Raw genomic sequence first — 26,514 nt, 5'->3', positions numbered from 1 at the left:
ATGAGGCGGAAAGTATTAAAAGAGGTGAAAATCACTCCAAGTCTGGGCATGTTGAGAGCTGTGCATACACACAAGGGGAGTTAGTCGGTTCCGTAAGAGCCAGCATGCGGGACCGGGATTGTGGGATTTGTAGTCTATTTCAACAGTTTTACGACAAACTGTGACTTTTTTGACATGGAAATTATTTTTTAAGATTGACAAACTTCATATGTGTAATTCGTGGCAAAATTCAAACGGGATCGAAAGATACGTTTTCTCTCCGCATTGACTTCAATACATAATTTTTCCCAAATAAGGTCCCATGGTTGTCACCGGAAAGGGAGGGACTTCGCCTCTCTATCGTGACGTCTGTAGTCAACGCAGTCTAAAAGACTACAATTCCCACGGCGCCTTCTCTAAAGAGACATAGATGGGTAGAAAGACGCCGTCGAGGCAGTTTTTAACCGTTCAACTACCGTTTAAAAAGAAAGCAAGAAAGAATAGTTATTTATTAGTTTATTTATTTATTTTATCTGCATGTCTCCCATGAAAAAGAGATCGTTGATTTTCACCTGGTTAAATAAAGGCAAACAAACAATTTGAGTTTTGCCTCTTTTGTTTGATTTGTTTTGACTATATTGTAAAGGCCTGATTTCTTTGAAAAGTTTGTTATTTTATTTTGAGCAAACCCATTGCACAATATCATCCCACCATCGGAAGCCAAGCAACTCATCAACTGTGAGTGACACAAATATAAAGGAAAGAAAGCGAGTTACAAATGTCTGTTCAAGGCGTCTGTTGGCGTGAAAGAAAATAAGGAAGGAAGCCACGACACAGTTCATGCAGATAATTTAGAATGCAGTATTTTAGTGCACGATTTCAAACACAACCAAGGTTAGGAGCAGTCTTTACCGAATCCAGGAAACTAGTCGATGAAGACTCAGAGCTGATCGGCACTGTCTCACAAACAAAGAGTCGAGGTTCACTCTCATCCCAGAAGTGAGACACAGGGCAGCGGCCGCTGAGCTCTGTTCCCTGAAACTGCTGCCTGAAACACAGCATATACGTTCGTTATAAAAGTCCATAGAGGCAGAAATACAGTCCATAGATTTCAACGTCAGCTACCTTTCACTCTCTTCTGTCTGTAATAAACCGCTGGATGGTCGGCCAACGAAGAAGTCAAAGTGTGTCACAGTGTCCATCTCAACGTCATAAAAGTACACTTTGTGTTCCGGTCGCCCGTTTAGCTGAGAGGAAGAGTAAGAGCTGAAGTTAGGAGAAATATTCATATGAAATCTTAAGATACTTACATATTCAGCTCTTGGAAGTACATTTAAATGAGAGGGTGACTATTGTATGAAGTACATATTCACCTGAGAGATTAGGATGCTGACTTGGCTGCCGCTGGCGTTACATTTGACCGAACTCAGGGCCCCCAGATTGGATATTTGGTCAGCCAGGTTCTTAGCACTGCTTTGAGCTTTGGCATCTCTGTAAAGACATACAGAAAACTGCTGTTGTTGGATAAAAAGTAACTTGGAATATAGAAAATATCAACAAAGACACTTTTGCAATACAGAAGTTAAGATGCTTTTATTTTTCAATTGAAGGTAACCATAATCCACATTAACATCACACCTTCGAGAGAGGTCAAATACTCTAATGTGTGCGGTGTCTGTGCCCACCACCAGGTAAGACTGACACACACTGAGCAGCACGGGGTTGCCCTCTGCCTTGGAGAAGGTCAGCAGTTGCTTCACGGTGCCCTAAAGAAAAGAGAGGAGAAAGTAATCCAACGAATGATTACATCTAGTGATAGATACCACTCGCTGTGTGTATAAGCTCATACATTCTATTCTATTTCTTTTCTTTATAAGTTGAGACAACAGACCTGTGGTGTTCGAATCTGGACTCTGTTTGGTTCCACAGTGTAGAGGTTCTCACCATGTGCAGCTACGACAGGGGAGTCACAAGGAAACGATCCTGGGAAAAAGATAGGCGAAGAAAGAAAGTTTAGAGAAAACCACAAGGTTTAAATAAAGGCAGCTGCTGAATTTCTAGAATGTCAAATGTATAGAATGTTACTTGGTCTGTTCGGGGGTCTTTGGCTTAAGAGTTTTACCTGTATTGCGAAGAGATGTTCCTGAAAGCTCATACACAGTCACCTGCTTGCCACTCCATACTGTTACTGTATCCTGTTGGCATGACAACACACATCAAGTTACCACAATATAATTAAAACATTTTAAAGAACAGAAATATTCAATTCTGCACTTTCTTTCCACACACCTTAGTCACACAGACTCCCTTGATGTGCATGTCGGACTGCAGAGGGAGGTGCCCTCCTGAGCTGAACTGAGTGATGTTGAGCTGCGTCGGGGTGAGCTGCACCGCTGCCACCTGCTGGCTGAAGTGTGCAGACATCACATGCTCACACAGGATCAGCACTGTAGTGGAATTGTTGGCCGCCAGCAGATTCAGGTTCGAGCCCCACTGAAATGGAAGGTCTGAATTAACTTTCCCAGCATATTACCGAATCGTACATAACTTTCCATTTATTACAATGTGTAAAAATGCTGGTCCACACAGTACCTGAAGCTGAAGGACATTCCCTTCTATTTCTGTCGGCGTCTGTAGCTTCCACAAGGCCTTGGTGTCACCTCTTCCAGCGGGCTGCAGCACCATCTTCCACATGGCTATGCGTCCATGGCTGGTACCAGCTGCTAAGATTTCTGAAGATATACAAATACAATGAGGTTAGATACAAATACACAAACCAGTTGTAACATTTTGTCAATCAAGGGCCGGGGACTGATTATGTGTGTCACCATGGGAATATATTTAGCAGTTACCTTTTCCTGTACAGTATGAAACACAGTTGATCATCTCTCCTCTCTCAAACCCCAGAGTCTCGTCGAGAGCCAAAACATAGTTGTCGTCTCCGTCCAGGTCCCACAGCCTAAAGAAAAGACAGTAATTCAAGTTTAAAGAAGACATTTAAAGTGTGTGTGTGTACAAACCATATTTGTTCACTGACCTGATAACCTGTTCTCCTGTTGCTGTGATGAGGAGACCGTTTTCTGTCCAGACAATATCCACATTCTGCCCACTCTTGCTGCTCAACTTCACCTGTCAGGAAAAAAAACATGTTAAGAAAGTAAACTGACCCGATGATAAAACTAAATTACATATTTGGTGATGTTTGTATACCTTCATAAATTCCTGGGCCCCTCCTTCAGGCCCAAGTGTGTACTGTGACAGCATCATGGTCTCTGTGATCACAGCGAGCACCTCTCGTTTCTCCAGGAAGAGCAGTTTCTTGATTGAACCATCGACACTGAGAAGTGTGCTTGTTTTACAGTTCTCATCCACACTGTGGACTTTACCTGTACACAAGGGATACAGGGTTAAAGATTAACATATTTGTAGCCCAAACAGTATTATCTGTTTTAATGAACTGACAGCTTTGTAGATCAATAACAGTATTCTGTGATGCATTACTTTTCATAATTAAAATTCATCTAAATCTCCTTAGATGTTCTTTTAGTCAATAATGTTAAGAAGTATTCCCCCAAACATTTTTAACTCATGGCATGACACACCCTTAAGGAGGTTGAGAAAGGCCATTTAAAAACGTTGATTATCACCAATAGATATTGTAAAAATTATTTAAGCATTACCATTATGATATTGCACAAATCTCTTACCATCTGCAGTGCTGACGTAAAATGCGAGCCCCTCCTGTGGGCCCATCTTGAGAGGAGCTCCCTTCCAGCTGAACTTGTCCAGAGCCCTCTCATCTCCACTCACTGACGCCCGGGCCAGCATTGCCACATCGCTGTAACATGAGTTAGGACCCACAGTCAGCAACACATCATTCAGATCAAGAGAGCATATTGATATGACAATGTTTTCAATATTATCTCCCCGCCAAGAAGAATAATCAGCTTTGAATCCAGTTGACTTACTCCCCAGGTGAAGCCGGTCTGAAGATGCAGCAAGTGATAGGTTTCTTGTATTCATGCTTCACAAGATGGTTTCCTTGAAGTCTCCCTCTAGCATCTACCTTCCATAGCGCAAGCGCTCCAGTCTGTGTTTAATAATAATAATCACACTTAAGTTAAGTGGTTTTAAAAGAAGGAATGTGAAGTTTAAATAATTTCAAATGGCATCTGTGCACAAAATGCATGTTTATAATGCATGGGAATCAGGCCTACCAGCATATTCACTGCAATACACTCACCTCATCCCCAGTTACTAAGCGGCTGCCGGAGCTGCTCCACTCCAGCAGTGTGATGCAGGCTGCATGTGTGCTTGGAAGGACAGTTTGATCTCCAGAGGGGTGTGTCAGCAGCACCACCTCTCCATTCTCCCAGCCTAGAGCCAGCAGAGGCTTTGTGGGATGCCAGCGCATCACTGTGGGCGGGTGAAGACGTTCTAAATGGCATCTCTCCACAAACTCTCCCTGCAAGGATGAAGTATGTCGAACGTTGTCAAGTATGCTGTAATTTATCATATTCACACACAGGGACTCATATAGGATATTACAAAGTGGTAATCTGTGTCAGTGTTCATCTGCAAAGTGTTTACCTGCTGCAGGTAGAGGTCTACATTGCCTCCATTGGTGGAGCTGCTCGAGGCAACAGCCAGAACAGAAAGGGACGAGTGCCATGTCAACTGAGAGGGCACTTCACTGCCTTCAGGGGCATTGATACGGTGGTCAAAATACACCGCCATGTCCCCTCTGCTCCTCCCTGGATAAGAGGGAAGAAACAAGGGATGCCAGGTAACTCCTACTATTATACATAGTAGGATATTATACATGGTTATTATTCATGGTGCATTCTTTGATTTCACATCTTTTTATCTGTTTTGTGGCTTAAGGTCGATTTTCAAGCTACTTAGCTGACTGGCTAATTGAAATCTGGGTAATTACTAGTTATCTCTTAAAAGTAACGTTACCTTCATTATAATTCCACTTTATATGTAACGGTAATCGACTGGACTAGGACTAAAACACAAATTGGAATAGAAACATAGCGCCGTACACATTTAGCTATGGATTATTTTCATTTACCAGCGTTATGTGACTAATGAGTAAGTTAGCTTCAGCTGCTAACATTAGCTTAGCTAGCCAAAGTTAGCACTCCTGTCCAGCCCTCGCTATAATAGAATGAAATTCAACGATTTGTTAAATTATCGGAAGACCAACCTTACTGCCGTTTGCTTCAGGTAACAGTCGATGTAGTTGTTTAATCTCAAAACAACTTAAACAGACCGTCTGTCACTTGGTGTTGTTGTGTAGCCTCCTGTGTGAGCAAGAAGCGTCTCTTCCAGTTGCCCCTGACAACCTCGAAGGCGGGGTGGGAGGAGGAGTTTACGGGAAGAAACGAAGAAACCCGAGTCAGTGTCGAAGGTTAGGGGCAGTAGTAGGTAGTAGGCATCCTTGTTCTAATCTCATACAAATAATATTCCATTTAATGTTGTTCCCTCTGCCTCTGGTCAGCTAATGTAGAGGGATTTTAAAATGTTATTGAAACAAACAGCAGCTTTCTTTACCACCATTATGTACATAGTTTGCTCATTTCGTATTCCTTTATTTCACTTGTACCATTGTGTCAAGTGCATGTTTTCAATTCTCTATGTCGTCTATGTATTATGTATGTTGCACTGCTTGGACTTTTTTTTATTGGCAACAACTACTCTGTTGCTATTGTACCTATGAAAAAAAAATGCTTCAAATTCAATGTGAAGATAACTCTACTGATGCAATGAGCACAAAAATGAATTCAGTCTAAATTGAACAGTAATGTATAGTCATTATGTATCCAGATCCTTTCAAGGTGAGCAACCTGCAAAAAAGATTGATTTGATGTTGTTGGTTTTGAGATGTGGTGTAAATCATTCATACATAATTATATTACTGTGCCAGGTATGGGTATTTCACATCCTAACTCTACATGGAATGTAATTGTTTTTATTTGATTCACGTTTGGTATGAACTGTTCACTACTGCCCAGTGAAAATCCATTATAAAATATCTTCTGTAGTAGCTACATCTGTATTTACTACAAAATAATCACACTAATCAATGCCAATCTTTGTACGAAACATGCCAAGGAAATCAAGTCAAGGAAATTGAGAATAAAACTATAAACAACAGTTTATTTAAAAAAAAAGTCATTGTTTGGGAACATACACACATTTGTCACAGGGTGAAGTAGTAGTATTTCCACTATTTTTGTATATTCACAGGATGTCCTTTGCAAACAAACAACCAGAGTACAGGGACATGCCAGTACAGGATAGAGGTGGAGAAGGATATCCTCATAACTTTTATTGGTGGACACAAATGGCATCCTATTCTCCATTCAATCAATATTTTATCTGGTTCATAAATGATACACTATGTTCATCTAAACAATGTAGTGTGTACATGATTTATTTATGAACAAAAAGGTAAATACACTTTGGAAAAGTTCTGCCCTCTCTCTGTGTGTTGCCTTTGCCTGTGTGTTCCAGGATAGTGTCGGCAAATATCCGGAGCATCACTTCCATTGACCTCAGTCCTCCGGGTGAAGATGAGACGGAGGTACAGTGAAGCCCCCCCCAAGCATCAGAGACACATTCGGTGTTTCATTGTTCATTGTTAGTGCTGCGATCATGTCTCCATGCCCAGTGCTTGTTGATCTTGTAGCTGTTTCTTCAGGCTCTTATCCAGCAGGACCAAACTCTGTATGGCCAGATTTCTGCAGTCTTCATCAGGGTCTCCTTCAGCCACATCTGTGGAAATTAACAAAGGGATAGTCTGTGGGGTTGTATCAGGTACTTATTCATAGTCAGGCTATGATCTAAAATAGCAATGCACTGCTGAGGACGGGGGCATTCTTTTAGCGTCATAGTAAAATCAATATCAGTTGATGTGACCGCTTTACCTTGCCTTGAGACAGGCCTTTCAATCGGGGAACTAAAATCATTATCTTTGCTCTCTACCAGACTCCTTTGGTTAGTTTGGATTCATAAAAGTCTCACAATAACACAAGAAAACAAAGCAACTATTTTGTTAAGTAAGGGGGGAAATAACAGCTGTATTGTTAACAGTATGGAAAGTAAGTACCCCATACAACCCCACCTTAAAACAATCTGAATCATCCCTCTAACAGCACGAAAATATTATTACCATCTATAGCTCAAAGACCACCTGGATCTTTCGGAATGATAATGAAAGCAAAAGCAAAATCGTTGATATGGATATAATCCTGGCATTTTCTTTGCACAATTAACATTCGTACGTGGGAGGACAAACTGTGTCAATTGTCATTCAGCTGCAATGTGAAACTACTTTAATCCTCAGAGGGATAAAGAAACATCAAACTGCTGCTGGGCCAATCACGTCATGGACGGTCCTGCAGTACAGGACATCCTTGTTCCTCTTCTGTTTCCCAGAAATGCTCAGTCCAGCTGTACGTGTGTGTGTGTGTGTGTGTGTGTGTGTGTGTGTGTGTGTGTGTGTGTGTGTGTGTGTGTGTGTGTGTGTGTGTGTGTGTGTGTGTGTGTGTGTGTGTGTGTGTGTGTGTGTGTCATTGAAAGGACATCCCTGACAGAATTACACTCTGCAGGTGCAGCCTCAGACATTCGCTCATTTACAAGAATCATGCATTTGAACTGAAGGCTAGTCTATTTTTAGTAAATATAAACAGCGTATTGCTTTATTCATGAGCAAGTTTTGAATTAAATCCACAAGTATAAAATAACAGTCCTATAACTGTAAGGGACATCTCAATAGATGTACTGTATGTCAAAGTTTGAAGACTAACTTTTGTCCCCGGCAGTGTTTTCTATTTACCTGCAAGCCAGGTTCTGGTCTCAAACAGCTGCTCGTTCAGGTCCACCAGCAGGTTCTGACTGGGCATGCTCAGAAACACGGAGCAAACAGCGAAGAGGACGCCTCGTCTCACCATCCTGCAACAGACACATTTCCAGTTTAGTAGCCATACATGAATACTACACTACAGTGCCGTAAATAAACACAAATAGATTCCTCCCACTTTTTTATCAATAAACTGTAGTCTGAAACACTTATATGCATCATACGCACTGGTCAACGTGGTAGCGCACCGCCCACACAAAGTCCAATAAAGCACGACCCATCTGTGCAGCTACCTGCAACAACAAAAAACAACACAATAAAAGTCAGAAAGAGGTAGAGCTGGGAAAATTGATATTCAAAAATGTATAGGCTACTGTAAGTGTGACATTGTGATTTATTGTGTCAAGCCCTAAATCTGGTCTTAAAAGGTACAGAAATACAACTTTTCCACCTGCTCATAAATCATTTGACTAATTTCTTCTTTCATAATAAAATACATATTGAAATGCAGTTCAAGGGTGCTGTTGAGATAAAGAAAAAGCTTAACATTGAAATGATATCACATATAAAATGGCCAAATGGATAATATTACCGGTGCATTTACTGCCAGGTGCATGAAGAGCCCCAGGGTGTGGATCAACCTGCCCAGTACAAGATGGTCGCCGCCCAACAGGTCAAAGGTCACCTGAGGCCTGGCAGGAAGGTATTACACTCCAGTTTAATTGTACGGAAAACACATTTTGAGTTTTGAGCTTTAATCCTGACATAAATAATATACTTACTTGTCATAGTTGCTGAGAAGAGGAAAGAAGAAATGTCCGGCAACCGGGGCGTAGCGGTTAGGTGTGGCCTTAGCTGGAGGTTGTGTGGCCCCCTGCAGCAAAATAATAAATGAATATTAAGTTATTGAAGGAGTAAACTTCACTGAAAAAACGAAAAAAGGGGAAACATTGGTCCACTTTTACTACCTTAGCGAGACGTTTTGTCTTGTTTTGAATCCGCCGCTCTACCACCTGTCTCCAGTGGACAGGGTTGTCACCGGGGTACGGGGTCAGATCAGTGCAGGAAGAAACACCTACAGAAGGACTTCTCTCTTCACTGATTGGCTTAGAAAGCTCCTGTGCTGCCAGGGCAAGGACCTGAGAGAGCAAAACAAAAACCGAGACATGAAAAACTAATAGTTCAAATCGATTTAGAGTTGAAAAAATTAGTCGATCGACAGAAAGAATATTTTTGTAATTTAATAAAACGCAAAAAAATGTGTTTTAGACTTTAAAATATTGGTAATTCTTTTTCTTGTATATCGCAAGGCATTTTATACACCATTATTTATCTGGAAAAATAATCTGCAGGTTAATTGATTATAATAAATCATCTTAAATTGCAGGCCTAAATGAATCACTGTTTTGTTATTCCAGGCACACCAACAAATGAAAAGTGTAGATGTTTTTCTATTTACCTCCAAGATATCGAGCCGCTGGCGAAGACCGTAGTTCATGGAGTAAAACTCCGTGGTCAAATACTGAGTCACCTATCCCAGAATACAATTAAATCAAATGTAAAAAAGCAGAATATGTGCTTGATATGGCGATAAAGCTGAATGGCAATGATTATTGTAGAAACTAAGCTAATGCTTATTACAGGGATGCAGTCGGTGACCGTGAGCGCCACCATGGTCGTCTGTCTGAGACTCAGGAAGCCACGTATGCTGTATTTATCCTCCGTGTGAAGAAGCACTTTGGTCAACTGGACACTGATCTGAAAAAAACATATAAACAATCATAAAACATAGTCAACGTCATCTATGTACATTTTCAGGAAAAAGGTTTGTTTTATGCTACAGATATGGGACTCGTCTTTAAAAGGAAAGTGATTGCTCTGATTTCTTATTAAAAGCAAAAGATATGTAAAGTCATTTTAGTCGTGTGTTCCCATCATACCTCTCTGGCTGCAAAGACGTTGTTCCTCACCAAACCCTCAGCGACCCTCAGACTGAGCTCCACGCGCACCGAGTCCTCAGAGGAAATTAAAGCTGGAGGGGTTAACCGATAAGAAAAAGATTAGAGTGGAAGCAAATTCGATTTTAAAATACAAGGTGATCTATGAGATGGAATTGAATCTCTGGAGCCATACTTTCCAGACAGTCTCGTAGGTAGCGCGGAGATTCTTTAGTCATTTCCTGATCCGCAGACATATCGTACGGAGAGAACTCGTCGTCGCTGCACCAGGGAAAATAATCAAAGTTACGAAAAAAACGTCTCACAATAAATACATAAAGTATATCAGAGAAGAGATCATCTTTACCTGTCCAGGTCGGAGCCGGGGTCAGATTTGGACTTATTCTGAGATGATGCATTCTGGGTAGATGGAGTTTTTTCACTGGTCTCTTGAGGAGAGGTGACTCTGTGGATGATAGACCTTCTCTTAAATACAATCAATGCATACAAATACATATATAAGGAACAAGTTTTATGAGATATGACCATTTGCTTTTGAGTACAGTGTGCCTTCTTGGAAGATCATTTTCTCAAATTCTCTGTTAAACTTAGTAATAAAAGAAAAAACGGTTTATAATTGCTACTTAGATTTTTATTGTCAAGCGCACAACAATTACAGAGAAGCAGCTGTTGGCATGGAAATGTGTGGTTAATTAAAAAAGATCTGAGGCTTCCTTCACCAGGCTCATTAAATATGTAAAAAAGAAAAAACACAACATAAAAAAGACATTAAAAAGTGCTTAACTACCAAACAGTAATGTTTAGTTCATAATATTTAAGTGTTTCTTTCAAATCTTACACAAAACTGATATCAGGGCTGAGTGAAAGCACAGTGCATAAAAGTGTACCATCCGCTAAGGAGTATAAATAAGATTGCACCTTGTGTTTTTATCGCAGATATTCTGACTAAGATGCGTAACAGTTATTAGAAAAAGACCCTTACCCGTTCTCAGGCTCCTCCTCCTCTGGCTCCTCTCCAGAGATGGGAGTCATCAGAGAAAGCAGCTCCAGGGTTTCCTCGTCCTGATCGTACTACAACACACAGGATACAAACTCAGACACACGTCTCAATGGCATTTCATTCAGATGACTAATATAATATTTGAGGGTTTTTAGCAACTGTACCTCGAACTTGAGCTTGGTGTTGTTGAGGTCCATGCGGGCGCTCAGGCACTCTCCCACCACCATGCCCATGTGTCTGATCCGCACCACGCTGCTGTCCAGGTGGCTCTGCATGCCTCCCAGCATGCACTGCAGCAACTCTGAGACACAGCAGAGAGAGCAGAGCTGAAGGCAACATGCTTTATACTCCTCTAAATTGATATTGTTTTATTGAGGGACAAATTCAAATCAGAATTATCTTGGACAAAATAATCCACAATATTTTTTCTAAATAAACATCAAAATATGTTTTATCCTCTCACACTTCAAATGCAAGCAAACATACTAGGATCATTTTACATTGCAATAAGTTGGGAAGCAAATATTTTTAATTACATCACAGATTCCTTTTTAGTGGACATTACTTTAAGAGAAAAACAAAAAAAATGTAGCTATGTTATTCTACACTGGGTGCTAATAGCATCGTTGACTATAATCACAAAAATCATCTGCACACGTTCATCATAAACCCCCTGCATAAATAAAGGGTACATTAAAAAAGGATACATTCTGCGGGTTTGTTCTTTCTCACATGATAATTCTTGTATTTTTAAAACAGGCTATTTTTTTCTTTACTCTGATAGCAAGCTAGAAAGATATAGTGCGGATATTAAAGATTGTCCTGACAATGAAAACTCAACAAGAGCATCTTGTAAAGATTGGGATAAAGAATATGTGGAGCCATTCTCATTTCTGAGAGTGCTTTGAGGCTTTGAACACTGCTTGTACCTGAGCGTAGCTCCTGCAGCTCGGCGTCTCTCAGCAGATTCACACTCAGCAGCAAGGCCTTACTGACATACAGCTGCTGCTCCAGAGGTGTGTGCTTCACTGCACTGGGGTTAGCCCAGGCCTGGGACAGAGCCCGCAGCACCTGAGAACACACACACACACACACACACACACACACACATACAGGTAGGAGAGAGATCGAAACAGTTCAGGTTAAAGGGGGGTTCTTCCCTCTAAAATATTCTAAAATTCTAAAATATATTAATATATATTATAAAACATAATATTTATTGATGATTCTGACGTGTGTGTGTTATATCCTGATGCACTCACCTGGAGGAGCAGTGGCCTCCGCTCCCTGTCGGCTGCGAGGTAACCCAGGACAGTTCTCAAAACCTGAGTCTAGGGAGAAACAACAAATCTTCATTAGTTCATCTTAAAGTTATCATTTTTACAGTCAGGCTGAAGGTATCTTCTTACCTCATACTTGTACTGCAGTAACAGGAGTTTGTGAGTGACCACATACTGGGCCTTTTTATCCGTTAACACTAGATTCCCAATGATCCTGCCAAAGGCTTCAGGTCTGAAGAAAAGAGGTGGAAACTGGGGTCATGAAGGGAAAATAGAAAACTCAACTAAGGCTGTATAAGCTGCAAGCTGTTTACCCTCTGACGGCCTGCACCAGCCCGGTGAGCACGCTCTCCATCCAGCGCTGAGGAACGTTCTGCAGCAGCTTCCAGCAGACCCTCTGCCACACCATGTCGGAGCGCGTGCACACAGACAGCCGGGGGGCCATCACCGCAAACATAGGACCTGGAGGGAGGAAGTAAACATGCATTCTGTGTCTCAATAAACAATTCTCATTATTTCCTAGAGAGTGTAAATGGTAATTTCAGTTTTATGGATGACAGTTCTGCCTATCAGACGTAATCAATATTATCTAGAGAAATTCAAAGCTTTTGGATTCATAAAACACTATGAAATTAACAAATAAACCAATAACCATGAATCAATGCCCTCTTTGGTCTTTAATATATATATATTTTTTTATCTTCACTCCACTGGCTGCCTGTTCATTCAAGGATTCATTTTAAAACTCTTTTATTTACTTTTAAATCCCTCAATGGCCTGGCCCCGCCCTACCTCTCTGAGCTGTTACACAGCTACACGCCAACTCGCACTCTCAGGTCAGCTGATCAGTTGCTCCTGAGGGTGCCAAAAACAAAGTCTAAGCGCGGAGGGGACCGTGCTTTCTCTGCTGCCGCCCCTAAACTGTGGAACGACTTGCCCTTGTTAATCAGACAGGCTCCCACACTGTCTGTTTGTAAATCCCGTCTTAAAACCCACCTCTTCTCCTTAGCATTCGTAAACAAATAGATTGTTGCTTTTATTTGCTTTCAGTGGTTTTTTAATTATTACGTTTATTCTGGTTTGTTTTGTATCTTTTATTTGAAATTTATTTATTTTATGTTTTGTGAGCTTATCTCTCTGTACAGCACTTTGGTCTGAAGGTTTTAAAGCGCTATATAAATAAAGTTGGATTGGATTGGAATATGTCAAAAATACTATAATAATTTCTCAGATCTCAACCAAATATTTTAAAAATAAACATACATGTAATACAAAACCATTACATGTTAAATTAATGTAAAACATCTACAACAATGTTTTGGCATTTTTTCTTGATACACGACACATCATTTATTATCACAATTGTGGTAGATTATGTATGTAATTATTTTTTTATTTAAAAAGATCTTTGGAGTTGAATTTGTATTTGCCGGCACATATCATAACCACTATTCAATGTAGTTTCAGCTAAATGTACAGTGAACTCACCACTGTGGCCCTGGACACACACTTTTCCAAGAGTCTGAGCCACGAAGATCAAGGAGCAGTCTGTGCCATCTGTTCAAAATAGAAATGATGAGTAATTATCATTTTGATATGCTAAAAATAAATCTTCTACATAAATCCATCACATGCTCTTATTATAGGTGAGAGACGTGCCCTCACCTTTCAGTGCTTGGCAGGTCCGCTCCAGCGCAGTGAGCATCTCTGAGGCCAGCAGGGTGAAGTACTGCTGAGGACAGAAACAGGGCTTGTTCTTCAGATGTAACCGGTTGGCGGTGAGGTCCGGCAGCGCCACGATCCGAGCCAGCAGAGTCTCCCTGAGCTGGGGGGAGTCGGAGGGGGCCGTCTGCAGACAGGAGGACCAGAGCAGCGCGGCGAGGCGGCCGCTCAGAAGGAAGCGCTCTGTGATGCTGATCAACAGGTCCAGGCTAGTGCTGGCTCTGTGCAGAGAGACAATAAAGAGAAAGGATTAGTTCATGGTTAACATGATGTCATCCTCTATTTTGTCCGTTATTGAGGAAGTCCCATTGAAATCTGGGCTTTCTTTTTCAAGAGAGACCTGTGTACAAAATCATTTTTGAAATACTGTTTAAGCATGGACAGAGGATCAGGGAGTATACATTTTCAAAGTTAAGCAGTACAAGTGGGATTGCAAATACATAGATACATTCTTTTAAAATGTCAAAGTGAACTAGGAAACGGCTCGTCACATTTTTTCTGAGCTTTTTTGATTTGGAGGCAGCATGATAATTCCAATTTCAGTTGATCAAGATGTACAGTTGAATTTAAACTGTCCTGTGACCTAAAAACAATAGCTAATAAATGTTTTGTAGTAGAGCTTATAAATAAACTAAATAGATTGCTGCTTTATTTTATGTGTTAAGGAGCACAATCACACAGTTTCATATGACCTGCAATGGTGAATAAGAAATGTATTACCTATGAAGAAGTGCAGGACACTGGGATTCACAGTTAAAAGGCTTTTATTAAAATATGTTATAATATTGTATTACTCCACCTCTCGTGTACTATTAACAATGTTTATTTGTATGTATTTTCTCTGTCTTTTATGTATTGTCTTGTTTTCTGTGTAATTTTTTGTTGTATGTTAATGATAATGTAAAGCACTATGAGCTGATATAAATAAACGTACCTTACTTTTAAGCTTGAGGGAGAAAAATGAATGTATACAATATCACAATTTACAACGTTGAAGAGAATTGTAGACGATTGTAGTTTAATGGTCTTTTTACTAGCATAGAAGAAATTCTGCAGCACTACCCACCTCAGCTCTGATATTCCCTCCATCAGCACCAGCAGGGCCTGCTCGGGGGGGCCTCTGAGGAACAGGCCGTCCCACAGGTCAGTGCGCTGGGCGGCTGAGAGGCCGAGCAGCCAGTCAGCCTGGATTTTGCTGAGCAGGAACTGAAGGGTGCGGGTGAAGTGAACTCTGCTGAACTCTGATCTCTGATCCGGGGTGCTTCTGCTCTCTGGCCCTTCATCCAGGAAAGAGTGGAGGGTTTGAAGAGAGCTGATAATGTCTTTGGGTTCTGTGGATGTAGAGAGGGTCCGGAAACACTGGGCCACGGCCACACGAACCTCAGTGTTAGGGGCAAGGGAGTCCATCTTTAAAATGGGAAGAAGCTGGTTTTACCTGCTAAATAAAAACATGAGAAATAGGTTATTCACACCGAAAAACAACTGAGAACAGGTATTCCAAAAAATAAGTATGAAACTAACTCAAAACAATTCACCGTTGTAGATATAAATAAGTAACTATGAGTCTATTTTGCAAATGTGTATTTAGCTGAAGGCAATATCTAGTTATATTGTTTATTATAGTTATAGTTCATGTACAGAAAGTATATTGTTTTCCTTGTAAAGAAAACATGTAATTCTTGCTTTTGTTCAAATTGTTTATGAACATAACAGTACAATCCAAATATATAAATGTATGTATAGATGTCCTAATATTTATAGAGATTTGGCAATACTGTATGTCATTATGGTCATGCCAATACAACTATTTGAATTAAATTGAATATCAAAGTATCAAACCAACACTTTGTGGATGTTAAGCCTTAACGCAGAATAATCAAGTTAATTCTGTTTCATGGTAACTCTCCTTTTAACGTTAAGCTGTAGTTAACGGTCATTTAGCGACTAATTTCTGTTCACAAAGTACCGTTAACTATCAATGTCAATATTTAAACACACAACAATTTACGTTATAACTGAATGAATGTTAGCTTCAACAGTTTTCCTGTCAACATTGATACGTACCTGGGCATTTGTATTAACCAATTAACAACATGATTCAACAAATAGTATATAGGTGGATATCATTTAAAGTTTCTTTGACATTAAAACGTAATTTTTTAGGTTAAATGTTCTGTTCCTACTGTCTGTTAAACATGAGCATCCCGCCGTGTTCACTCTGTGTGCTCCATCAAAATACGTCCGTAGTGAGCAGGGAGGAGAAGAAAGGTTCCGGGACCGTCTGACCCGTGAGGCATTCAAGAAAGCAAAAATATATATATACTGTGATACAGTAAATAATCCCCTTACATTGAAGAGGTGATTTCAGAATCTGAAATAAAGGGTTCAGGTTTTCCTAACAGTCATATGAGTGGACTACGAATTACAAAAGTTAAAACTATTACTTTATGAGCAATCTGTACAGGGTCCATGCAGTACATGTCTACAACCTGCAGGTGGCGCTGATGGGTTGGAGACTGGAGGGCCTATGGAGCTTTAACATGAATGGTGAAATAATAAATATGGGCGAAAATAAAGAGCAGAATAAATCTAACTTTTAGAACATTGAAATGTGGAATTCAGTTATTTAGGTTTATGTGGAAGTGAATGATGATAAGATTGATTACATACTAATCATAAAAAAGGAAAATTACTTTTGATTAATTGTGAACAACTTGCATAACTCCGATGTAAAACACATTAATGCTGAAGTGAGATGATTAAGTGTTGAAATGCTAGAAATGTATAAATAAGAATATTAGTTTAGAGGTACAATATACTTAAATACAGTATTTATGCTAGAGTTGCACAGTGGAATTATTGAACAAATAAACGTGTATTGTTGAAGTGTTAATAGTATGTTTGTTAAAATCTGACCCATATTGTGCTGCCGGTATCGGTACAGTACATGCAAACACAGTCTAATTTAAACACATGCAAGAAACGAGACAACACAGTTTCATTTTATTCCATTTATTTTTCTAATCTTACTTTCACTGCTTACCTTTAAATTGTTCTCTTTTTTTACAATGACTGAAATGATATTCCCCCAGTAACAATTAGGATTAGATCATTTGGGGATATTGAAAAATAATATACAGCTGTAACCAATACTGTTATAATTTATACATTTATCTTTGAAAATAGGAATAAATTTAACTTTTACAATTTCTCTTTTCAACAATATTCTCTTTTAATCTTCCCATGTCGCATAATGGCAAGCCATGCACTACTCCAGTAGTGATGTTTGTGCCTTGAGCAGACTTTCTTTGGACACTGGAAGTGAGCGTGAGAGAGAGAAAAAGTTCACAAAAAATGACAATTCATATTTACAGTTTAGGCTTTCATCATTATAATTTAACAGACTGAGAGTCACATGGTCAGTGCTTTCCCCAGGGCTCATCGTCAGGTTAGTTTAGAGGCAGAGTTTGAGACACAGAGGCACAGTGTTTAGACTAGCAGGCCAGTTTTCCTTTCCTTTCCTTTAAGAGTGTGTTGATTTATTAGAACAGTTATCGAAAGATTACGGACCCTGATGGATAAAATAATCAGTTAACGTTGAATCTGTCTTTGGTCATTCGGAGTAAATTTGGTGGTTAAAGTGCAGTCACCTTCAGCTCTGCTCAAAGGGAATGTTTTGACAGCTCTGTGTTTACTTATTCTGTTGCCTCAAACTATCTGTCAGACACTAAAATAAGAAGCAGGGAGAGAACTAAGTGAAGCATCACCTGCTGCGTTCAAGTGTCTTCCCAAAGAAGGAGGAATTAGCATAAATAATGAAGAATTAAATCAGTTGGGGCTATTAGGAGGTCTCTTAATTAGATTTTTCAGTCAAAACAAAAAGGGTCTGAATCAGAGATATACACAATACAAATCTGTGTTTCCATGCAGGACCTGACTCCATCTGGGAAGACAACAGTAGAAACTGCAGAACGTCTGAAATCACAACCCTGAGGAGGCCGTGAATGGAAGAGCGCCTCGACCAACGACCACTCTGCGTTTTGCACACGACGGCAAACGCTTCCTCTAAATCCAGTCAAATTCTCCCAAAGATTCATTTAATCTCTCCCTTTGTGAACTCAAAAAAAAAAAAATGTACAAAGATATATATTCAGCGGAACAGATCACAGAGTGCGAGTTTGTGTCAATTGATGAATAAATATCTGCATGTGATTTCAAAACGAGAAGGAAAAAAAAAAAAGAGGTACTGTACACGCTACATGCTAGAGAAGAATACAGGCAGCTGTCTCAGCATAAGACAAGAAGAAATGTTCTTCCCACTATAAAAATACCTAGAATCTAGAATGAGTGTAGAAAAACTTTACATGTACAAGTCATTTACATCCAAGGCCATTTTTCCGTGGTGGCAGGTGAAGTAGAGCGGTGAGAGGTGAGAAAATAGGACTTCTTCTTAGCATATTGGTGAAGAATGCCATGCCGTTTGAACAAAACACATCAACCGGCTTCCTTTAAACCAGAAATCCTTCAAGATGTCTGTCCAAAACCAATGGCTGCGTAGTACCGATAAGCACGGCCTCAGTCCACAATCAGTCCGTACGGATTGGAAAAGGCAGATGATGCTCCGGCAGAGGAAATAAAGAGCATGTTTGTTCCATCTGCCCTCCACCAATGTCCACTTCTTGCCAAGCGTTATTGCTACCAAAGTCTGCCGTGTCTCTCCAGGTCTGAATAACGATATAACTGACCAAAAACCAGCAGAGAAAAGCTCATCTGAACTCCTGACGGCTGAAAAAATACAATATGTAACTGAAATGAAACCTTTTAAGACATGGCTGAGAAATGTAGTATTCTTGAATCGATTTGATGACATTGAAATGAAATGGGTTTCACTATCATACAGTCTTCAAAACTATCTTCATTTATGATTCGATCCCTTCACAATAGACATTTCTTTTTATATATATATCAACAAAACAATAATGAAATCAAAACAAAACTTAGTGCAAAGTACAACCATTTGATTATTCACATACAACTTGTCGAATGTCAGCATTTTTCAGTCATCAATAACTTTTTTTGACTGACATTAAATCACTTGTGCAGCAAAAAATTAAGGTTGGTTACCTGGATTAACTTGCTCCCCATTACTTTCACTCAGCAAGAGAACACTGGGGTCAGGTGGGCTGAACTAAAAAAAAAAAAAAAAAAAAACTACAAATCCCAGAATCACTCGTCAGTTTCCCTTCATGCGTAGTTCAAGTGTTTACGTGTCAGTATTAGCAGGGTATATTTGTCAGTTACAGTAACCATTCACTTAGTGACTTATTGAATATTTGTGCCAGAGGGAGTGATGGGAAATGTAGTTTTTTTTTCAACACTTGAGGTTTCCAGCCCACCTGAGCTCCGGGACCCTGTTTCATTGTAAAACAACAAATTGAAGCAAATCATAAACAACCCAGTTTCTTCATTTGGGACATCGAAGCTTATATTACTACTCGCTAGTGTCACCAAGCTTTTTTCAAAACCTTAAAGCAACACTGCGCAAAATAAATGTCAAACACCTCACACACACACACAAAGATCCCTCAGGGCCTTTCTGATCCTCGACGCCTAGAAACGTCCCTCACTTGGGTCCGATGGAAAGGACCGTTAGAGGACAGAATTAAGGAAGCACCGCAAGCTTTAAACACAAATCAAAAGAGGAACTGCCGCTCCGATCTCCCGCCCAGCTTCATACGGCTTTCTCTCTTGTGAATAAAAACACAATTCAGCCTGGTTCAGGGGATCGAAGCCTCTTACTTACCACCATCTCAGTAACACTTCAATGACTGAACTGAGGCATGTGATAATGGATACTTGGATCACCTTTCATTTAAGGCCTTTATGTACCTGTCTGATTGAGTTTCAGCTCAATCAGACATTGACACTTTGAAGATTCTCTACTTTTTAACAGTAAGACTCGGGTCCCTCTAGCCAAATACATGGAGGTCACCAGAACCCAAGTGCATTCAGGAGGGCTAACACACACACTCTCACACACACACACACATAAGCACAGACTTAAGGGATATGGAACTGAAAACTGCTTGATTTTCACCGTCAGACTTCTTAGATTCTTCTCTTTAAGGGGGGGGGGGATGAGTCGAGTGCGTCCTTGCTTTCCTATCAAAATGGTGTCTGAGTATTTTTTACATCCTCTCTTGGTAGCTTTCTTTAAGTCTCCGGTTGTTTTTGACAGCCTGAGGAGTCACTGTGCTGCGGCCGTCTGGCTGCTTGGAGACTATTTGACCTCGAGGATGGAGGGGTTGCACTCCATGATGGCCACGATGATTTTGTCGATGTAGTCCTGGAGTCTGAAGTTGATCTCTTCCTGTTTGTGGACCGCCTCCATCAACTACAGGCAGAGAGGCAGAAGTCAGAGGAGAAAAAAGTGAAAACACGGAATAAAATTTGCCCATATCCAGTGGTGGATTGCACTAAGGATATTTATTACTTCACTACACTCCAGAGGTAAATATTGTAATTTTTACTGCACGGCAATGATTTACCCACTTTTACATGTAAAACTAAACATGCTATGCTTCAAAGTATTTAAAATGGTCTCAACTTGACCAGACTAGAAGAATACAACTCTCTAAAATGCAATATTTGGTGGTAAAAACTGAATATTACTGCTCTATAATACTTTGAAAGGAGACTTTTAGGACCATGAATATTTCAACTTTTGATACTTTAAGCACTTTTTTGATGACAATACTTCTTTACTTTTAGTTCAATATTTAAAATCTGGACTTTTCTTGTTAATGGAGTTTTTTCAAACCCTATTTTACGTCAGTAATGTATCGGTACTTATTCTCCAACTGCCTATGAATAAAAAGGGGAACCAACAAGGAATATGTTTTGCGTCTTCCTGTGCTCTGAAACCCACCTCTACACGGGACACGTTGTTGATCTCAGCTGCCAGCGAGTCGGAGAAAGACGCCGACATCAAGTTCTTGGCTCCCTGGATGCTGAGGTTGATGATCTGTCCGTTCAGCTCGTCGTTCTGCTCCTTCAGGCTGCGGTTGTCCTGGAGACGATGACACAAACGTAACACATCGTAAAACCAGCATCCTAAATCATTCTTCCATTTCCAAACAGTCTGGTCAAAGTGATAGAAGGAGAACAACATGGATACTCCGGGTTTATCAGGGTTCCTCAGAATGGGCGTGCTACCTGTTTGAGTCGTTTGATCTCCTGCTCCAGCTCGGCCTCTCGGGTGCGGGTCTGGTACTCCTGCAGCCCGGCCCCGGGTGTGCGTCCTCTCTTTGCTTCGGCCTCCAGCTTGTAGAGCTGTAGATGCTCCAGCTGCTTACGCAAGTCCTCAATCAGCTGAGGTACGAACAAATCAAAACACATCAGTTATTAAAGTTGATAGAAATATAACAGAATGAGGCAAAAAACACACTTTATAATTTAGACAGGAACATTTGACACATGAGAGTAAAGCTTTAAACAGTCTAGAGGGCTGCAGACAAGACAGTGATGTCTACCACGGAAGTTAGCATCGCCCTGGTTTCCGTGATTCTTTATTAGCATATATACTTTTTTGCACGTTTATTGTCATTAAACACTTTGTAACAAAATGGTTTCTCTGCATTTGACCCATCCTAGTGTTAGGAGCAGTGGGCTGCCATTATGAACGGCGCCCGGGGAGCAGTGTAGGGAACGGTGCCTTGCTCAGGGACACCTCGGTAGCACTTAGTCTTGCCGGGACTTGAACTGGTGACCTTCCAGTTGCCAAGCCAAGTCCCTATGGACTTCGCCACCACCGCACACTTTAGCTGGCAAACAAACGCTTGTGATACTAAAACATTCCGATAAACAAGACAATCTACACATATGAACACCGTAAAGGCTTTTTGAAGCGTAAATGCTACTGCCAGAAGTATAACGTTAACATTAAGTTATATTCAAAAAAGATATTGAAGTACTATGCATTGATTCATTTACAAGTTGGAAAGTTTGAGTTGCAAGGATGAGCACAACGACACTGTATAGATCGACTTGTAATTAGATTTTCATAATTTGTTTAATGTCTCTGACAACCTGTTTAGTCATTCAGTCACATTGTTAACAACTGACTTCTCTGAGAAAAATAAAAGCTTAAAAATAAAACAAGTGTGACCGACTCACATATTTTGTGTTGCCGTAGAACAGCTAAATATTTTAGGAAGGTGTTAACTCAAGACCTTTTTTCAGGCATCTAACCAAAACCTATTCTTGGAGACAGGGGAGCTGTGAACTCATATCAAGGTCTAAGGACACTTCAGAGGGAAATGTTGTACTGCACTGCAATGATTTATGTAAAAATACACATGCTTCAAAGTATTACAAATTGTCTCAACTTGACAAGACTAGGAGAATACAACTACTTTAAATGCTGCAGAGCTCTGTTGACCGTTTGTTTTGCACACAGAGAAAGCGCCCCACCTCCTGCGTGTTCTCCTTCTCTTTCTGGCTCTGGTGGCGCTCGTGGCTCAGCTTGTCGGCCATCTTCCTCCGGGACTCCGTCTCCTCCTGCAGCCGGTCGCACAGCGCCTCTGACTCATCCTGCAGCTTCCTCTTCTCCTGGCAACCACAAACACAGAAATAAATGTGAGGAGGACGAGCAGCGTTCAGACACATGGTTAATGAAATGAGAAAAAGCAAAACACCCAGGAGATGAGATGTGTTTTCTCTCACCTCCTCTAGTCTCTCGATGTTCGCTCTGAGACAGGGAACGCACGACCTCAGCTCGCTGTTCTCCTCGTCCAGCTGCTGCAGCCTGAGACACACACACACACACAATCCTCATCAGAGACCAACAGCACAGCCATGAAACAACAACACATCCCGTTTGATTATTGTAAACAACACTACACCACAGGGACATTTCCTATAGCAGATTAGTGCCAGAGGGTGGCAGTGTAGAGCCTCGGTTCCTCCAAGAAACAACCAGAAAACGTTTGGTGTTAAATGATCAAATATGTGTTTAGTACGCCATTAAACCTCATACAGCAAACGCAACAAAGGTACAACATTAAAACTAGTGAGGGTATCAAAAACGAAATGTTGTTTGCAATATCATGTTGAAATGATCACTAAGTATCAAAAACATATAACGTTTTTTTTTACTGAATATCACATAGATATTAACAGCTTTCTGTTTTATAGTTTACTTAGAACAGCATTATATGAATTACATAAAATATAATTATCTTCATGATTATTATAAAATTGCGTTTCATAAACCAGGTAGTCTGTGCAGACCTCAAAACAGAATAACAATCAATCTGTAGATTTTTTTTTATGCTGGCACCAAACCTTAATGTCCTTTTCAAAAAGATATAAGGACTCTTGATGTTGAATGTTAAATGCTATACGCATTAACCCGTCTTTCCTCCGCCGCTCACCTGGCCTGCAGGTTCTCCAGCTCCACTCCTCTCTCCCTCTCCAGCTTGATCAGCGCCTCCTTGTGGCGCCGGGTCTCCTGCTGAACCTGCTCGTCTGCGTAGACTTCCTGCTCCTTCAGCTGCTCCTCCAAAGCGTTGGCCCGGTGCACGAGGTGGAGGTTCTCCTGCCGCAGCCGAGTGTGCTGCTCCCCCGAAGCCTCCGACTCCTTCTCCAGCTCGGCCACTCGACGCTCCAGGAGCAACACCTGGAATAGGCACATTTTTAAAAAGGTTAGAGACTAACATTGAAATGTATTGTAAAAGCATGTGTTTTAAAGGGGCCTTATTCTGATCATTTTCAGGCTCTGTTGTGATTGGTCAACCGCTAAGAGATGTCCCACCCTTTAGCCTATCACGTACAATGTGTTGGAGCACTAGCCAATAGAAGTGCAAGTGTTACATAGTGTTGTCACTGTGTTCTGGATGTAAACAAAGGAGTCCAGTGGAGTTGTTTCAGGGAGGGGGGGGGGGGCTAGACTTTACAGACCATTTACATGAATAAAAAGACCTAAATAACAAACTACAGGAGAGGAAAGATACGAAAAAAATATATAATAATAAGGCCCCTTTAACTGACAGTAGGAAATGCTCCTTGTATCTGGAACAGCGACTGTAACAGGTGAAAGCTGTGGCTGCTCACAGATCAAAATAAGTAACAGGAGGATTGTGAAAAAGCAAACGTTGCAGAAAAATATTATCCGTTAACTTCCTCCACAGCTCACCTTGTCTGTGATGTCGTTATCTGCAAGCTCCAGGATGTCCCGCGTCAGGTCGCTCACAGTGTCCAGAGTCATCGAGCTGTTTTGGAGGAGATGTCTGCACGAGGAACGGAGAAAAACGTAAATCCATAGAGCCAGTTCACATTTCATACACTGCTTTGTTTCTGTGGGCCAAACATAACTATCTATTACAATGATTGTAGAAATATGAACACCCTGCCCACTGAAATTAGAGCCACCATTTGGCTTACCTTGCTACTTTCTTGCTGGACAGCCTCTTGCCAGCGCTGGACGGGGAAACAGAACAACAGGAAAAATGGTCAGGAAGAGAAAAAGGATCAAAGGAAAGAGACTCCATCTCCTGGTATCTAACCCCCCGACCCTCCATTTGCTAACCCCACAGAAAACAAAAAGGCACGATGATGTGGATTTTTACTTAAAAATCACTTGTTTCACAGCAATCCCACACAAACACATGGATTAACAATGTCTATCAAGTGCTGATTAAGGATCAGTTCTGACCTGTCACGGCAGTACAGAAACTTAAACCGGGTTTAATGGATTTTTGTAAAGGAAATGCCAAAGTTCTGAATCATGCCATTAAGTAGCTGAACCAACAAATAGGATTTCAGTATTAGTACGTTTCTATAACACAACTACTGTTCAGTAATCCTGGATCAGCTGTTCCGATAAAAACAAGTTATTTGAAAAGCTTTGCTCCACTTCCAGCAGTCATTCTGCAACAACTCAAATGAAGCATGATGACACGATGTGGAGAGAAGAACTGAAACAGACGCCACTCACCTGTAATACCTGGGGTCATTCTTTTGTAATCACGCAATACATTTACAAGCTTGTTTTGAGATGAGCAATATGTATTTTATGCATGAGTGACAAACCAAAATAGTAACAATGGACTACCATGATCCAAAAAAAATTAATCGGAGCGACTGAAAAATAGATTTTCCATCATTAAAACACTAAAGGTTGAATGTTCACACACACTGCAAATCACACAACAAGAGGGCGCAGATGAAAAAAACACTGTGTGGAAAGTGCAATCTGTAACATAACACACACCATGTTGTTGCCAGCATGCACACACTATGAGAACATGCATGACACTGCGTTTAAATCATCACCGCAAACACATTCACAGAGCCTGCGTGGGGCGTGAATGACGGGTTACCTAGTCATCTCTAGGAAATTGAGGCGAGTGGAGAGGTCCTCCAGGCGACTTATTTGTTTGTGACACTGGCTACAGAAAAAGTCCAGCGCCTCCTCCCTGAGGAAGCTCTGAAAGCAGTCAGGTAAGGCAGCGGTGGCACTGGAAAGAGGAAACAAGGGGGAGGAAGGGGGGGAGGAAGTGGTGAGTGAGGTGGGACAGGAACACCTTTGAGGGGGGTGCAGGAGGAGATTGTGAAATCCACAGGAGAATTTAAAGGAGTAAAGTGGGAGGGGCTGTGTTTCTTTGTGAAAGGAGACAAAACGTTATCAGAGGAAGATTGTGTTGCTTTTCTTCAGTTTGCTGTTTTGTTCATTTCCCTCATTGTGACCTTGGCCTGTTTGCAGACAGCCAACAGAATGGTTACAATTAAGCTAACAACTTCAGCTCTCGAGCAAACCAAGGCAACACGCAGCCGATTATTTCATTGCTCCGGATTCTGCGGCCTCTCCTCACATCACCTCCGCCGGCTGATTGTCCATTCAGGCAGAGAGTCAGGCATTCATTATGCAACACGCTGACACAGCTTCCTGTTTATGTAGGCAGAAAAACGTGGCGGGGCAGACTTCTCAAGTGTTTGCCACTTGATGGTCGTACGCGCTGTTGTTCCCTGACAGTGTGAAGGATGACTTTGTTGCTTACAGCCATTTCTGTTGAGCAGGAGTAAAAGCGCTGTGATATGTAGATACATGTGGGGGTGCGGGTGGGGGGGTGTGTGTGTGTGTGTGTGTGTGTGTAGGCAGCGTCGGTACATGCGCCATCAGTGAGCACGATTGGCCCAAAACACAGTGACGCATTCACAGTGAGTGGGTGAAGTTTGTGGGAAGCATGATATTCTTTTTTAGCCTAACCACCAACAACGTGTACGCCATGTGATCTTTCACAGGCAGTATGTGATTCAATAATGACTTTCATTTCAATTTTAACCATAATTTAAAAAGGTAAAAAATATGCAATAACATAACAAGCAAGTTCAAAAATCCATTAAGACTATGTTGTACCTGTAATATTAATTAACTCTAATAATTAATCTTCTAATATATTGCCCTTGTCATCATCTTGCTATAATTACTTTTCTGTATATTCAAATAAATAGTATATTATTTAATAATTGTTATAATCCTTAATAGTTATATTTAATAACTACTATAAAATATTAGAATATTTTGTGTATATTTATTTATATTTTTTAAATGTTATACACCTTCTAAACATAGTTTTGTATAACTGTGTTTATGTTTGAACCATTATACAGCAGTAAGTCAAAGTTTTTTTTTTTGCTACAAAA

At 40.7% G+C, this 26,514-nt stretch overlaps 3 protein-coding genes across 8 annotated transcripts in view; all 3 read right to left on the bottom strand.

The window, feature by feature from the left end:
* ift140 (intraflagellar transport 140 homolog (Chlamydomonas)) overlaps positions 1 to 5,315 on the bottom strand; it is a 26,543-nt gene extending 21,228 nt beyond the window's left edge. Inside the window, exons 1-16 of the mRNA XM_010772184.1 lie at positions 5,192 to 5,315; positions 4,570 to 4,733; positions 4,223 to 4,444; positions 3,948 to 4,069; positions 3,687 to 3,817; positions 3,190 to 3,365; positions 3,017 to 3,108; positions 2,832 to 2,938; positions 2,572 to 2,711; positions 2,269 to 2,472; positions 2,102 to 2,174; positions 1,871 to 1,962; positions 1,618 to 1,745; positions 1,353 to 1,470; positions 1,105 to 1,226; positions 892 to 1,027 (exon numbers count right to left, since the gene is read on the bottom strand). Of these exons, the coding sequence (XP_010770486.1) occupies positions 892 to 1,027; positions 1,105 to 1,226; positions 1,353 to 1,470; positions 1,618 to 1,745; positions 1,871 to 1,962; positions 2,102 to 2,174; positions 2,269 to 2,472; positions 2,572 to 2,711; positions 2,832 to 2,938; positions 3,017 to 3,108; positions 3,190 to 3,365; positions 3,687 to 3,817; positions 3,948 to 4,069; positions 4,223 to 4,444; positions 4,570 to 4,716 (2,010 nt within the window). The 5' untranslated portion in view covers positions 4,717 to 4,733; positions 5,192 to 5,315. The remainder of the gene's footprint in view (positions 1 to 891; positions 1,028 to 1,104; positions 1,227 to 1,352; positions 1,471 to 1,617; positions 1,746 to 1,870; positions 1,963 to 2,101; positions 2,175 to 2,268; positions 2,473 to 2,571; positions 2,712 to 2,831; positions 2,939 to 3,016; positions 3,109 to 3,189; positions 3,366 to 3,686; positions 3,818 to 3,947; positions 4,070 to 4,222; positions 4,445 to 4,569; positions 4,734 to 5,191) is intronic.
* Positions 5,316 to 6,130: 815 nt separating this feature from the next.
* telo2 (TEL2, telomere maintenance 2, homolog (S. cerevisiae)) lies at positions 6,131 to 16,054 on the bottom strand. 3 transcript variants are annotated; one of them, XM_010772179.1, is made up of 21 exons: positions 15,874 to 16,054; positions 14,876 to 15,247; positions 13,753 to 14,030; positions 13,576 to 13,644; positions 12,402 to 12,549; positions 12,217 to 12,319; positions 12,070 to 12,138; positions 11,737 to 11,878; positions 10,972 to 11,108; positions 10,790 to 10,878; positions 10,154 to 10,252; positions 9,983 to 10,068; positions 9,790 to 9,881; positions 9,491 to 9,607; positions 9,309 to 9,380; positions 8,818 to 8,988; positions 8,632 to 8,723; positions 8,442 to 8,541; positions 8,078 to 8,142; positions 7,826 to 7,941; positions 6,131 to 6,762 (listed from the first exon to the last, which is right to left on the bottom strand). In XM_010772179.1, the coding sequence occupies exons 2-21, from the start codon at positions 15,214 to 15,216 to the stop codon at positions 6,641 to 6,643; spliced, it is 2,508 nt and encodes an 835-aa protein (XP_010770481.1). In that variant the 5' UTR covers positions 15,217 to 15,247; positions 15,874 to 16,054; the 3' UTR covers positions 6,131 to 6,640. The 3 variants fall into 3 exon arrangements, with proteins under 3 accessions (XP_010770481.1, XP_010770482.1, XP_010770483.1); XM_010772180.1 differs by having other exon boundaries at positions 14,876 to 15,244; XM_010772181.1 differs by having other exon boundaries at positions 15,993 to 16,043.
* Positions 16,055 to 16,805: 751 nt separating this feature from the next.
* rab11fip3 (RAB11 family interacting protein 3 (class II)) overlaps positions 16,806 to 26,514 on the bottom strand; it is a 32,331-nt gene continuing 22,622 nt past the window's right edge. For 3 of the 4 annotated variants that reach the window (XM_010772175.1, XM_010772178.1, XM_010772177.1), the window contains 9 exons: positions 25,191 to 25,328; positions 24,253 to 24,288; positions 24,005 to 24,098; positions 23,244 to 23,488; positions 22,534 to 22,615; positions 22,282 to 22,419; positions 21,025 to 21,180; positions 20,738 to 20,878; positions 16,806 to 20,203 (listed from right to left, as the gene is read on the bottom strand). In XM_010772175.1, the coding sequence (XP_010770477.1) occupies positions 20,090 to 20,203; positions 20,738 to 20,878; positions 21,025 to 21,180; positions 22,282 to 22,419; positions 22,534 to 22,615; positions 23,244 to 23,488; positions 24,005 to 24,098; positions 24,253 to 24,288; positions 25,191 to 25,328 (1,144 nt within the window). In that variant the 3' untranslated portion in view covers positions 16,806 to 20,089. The remainder of the gene's footprint in view (positions 20,204 to 20,737; positions 20,879 to 21,024; positions 21,181 to 22,281; positions 22,420 to 22,533; positions 22,616 to 23,243; positions 23,489 to 24,004; positions 24,099 to 24,252; positions 24,289 to 25,190; positions 25,329 to 26,514) is intronic. The other variant, XM_010772176.1, reaches the window with a different exon arrangement.

Source organism: Notothenia coriiceps, unplaced genomic scaffold (genome assembly GCF_000735185.1).
Source record: "Notothenia coriiceps isolate Sejong01 unplaced genomic scaffold, NC01 NC01_scaffold00010968, whole genome shotgun sequence".
Lineage (NCBI taxonomy): Eukaryota > Metazoa > Chordata > Actinopteri > Perciformes > Nototheniidae > Notothenia > Notothenia coriiceps.
This window is presented reverse-complemented; position numbering and strand designations above follow the sequence as displayed.

Coding starts and splice junctions, on each gene's coding strand:
- telo2 (XM_010772179.1), bottom strand. CDS start 15,216: ATGGACTCCCTTGCCCCTAACACTGAGGTTCGTGTGGCCGTGGCCCAG. Junction 14,031..14,875: donor GAGGGAATATCAGAGCTGAG/GTGGGTAGTGCT, acceptor CTCTCTGCACAG/AGCCAGCACTAGCCTGGACC. Junction 13,645..13,752: donor GACCTGCCAAGCACTGAAAG/GTGAGGGCACGT, acceptor TATTTTGAACAG/ATGGCACAGACTGCTCCTTG.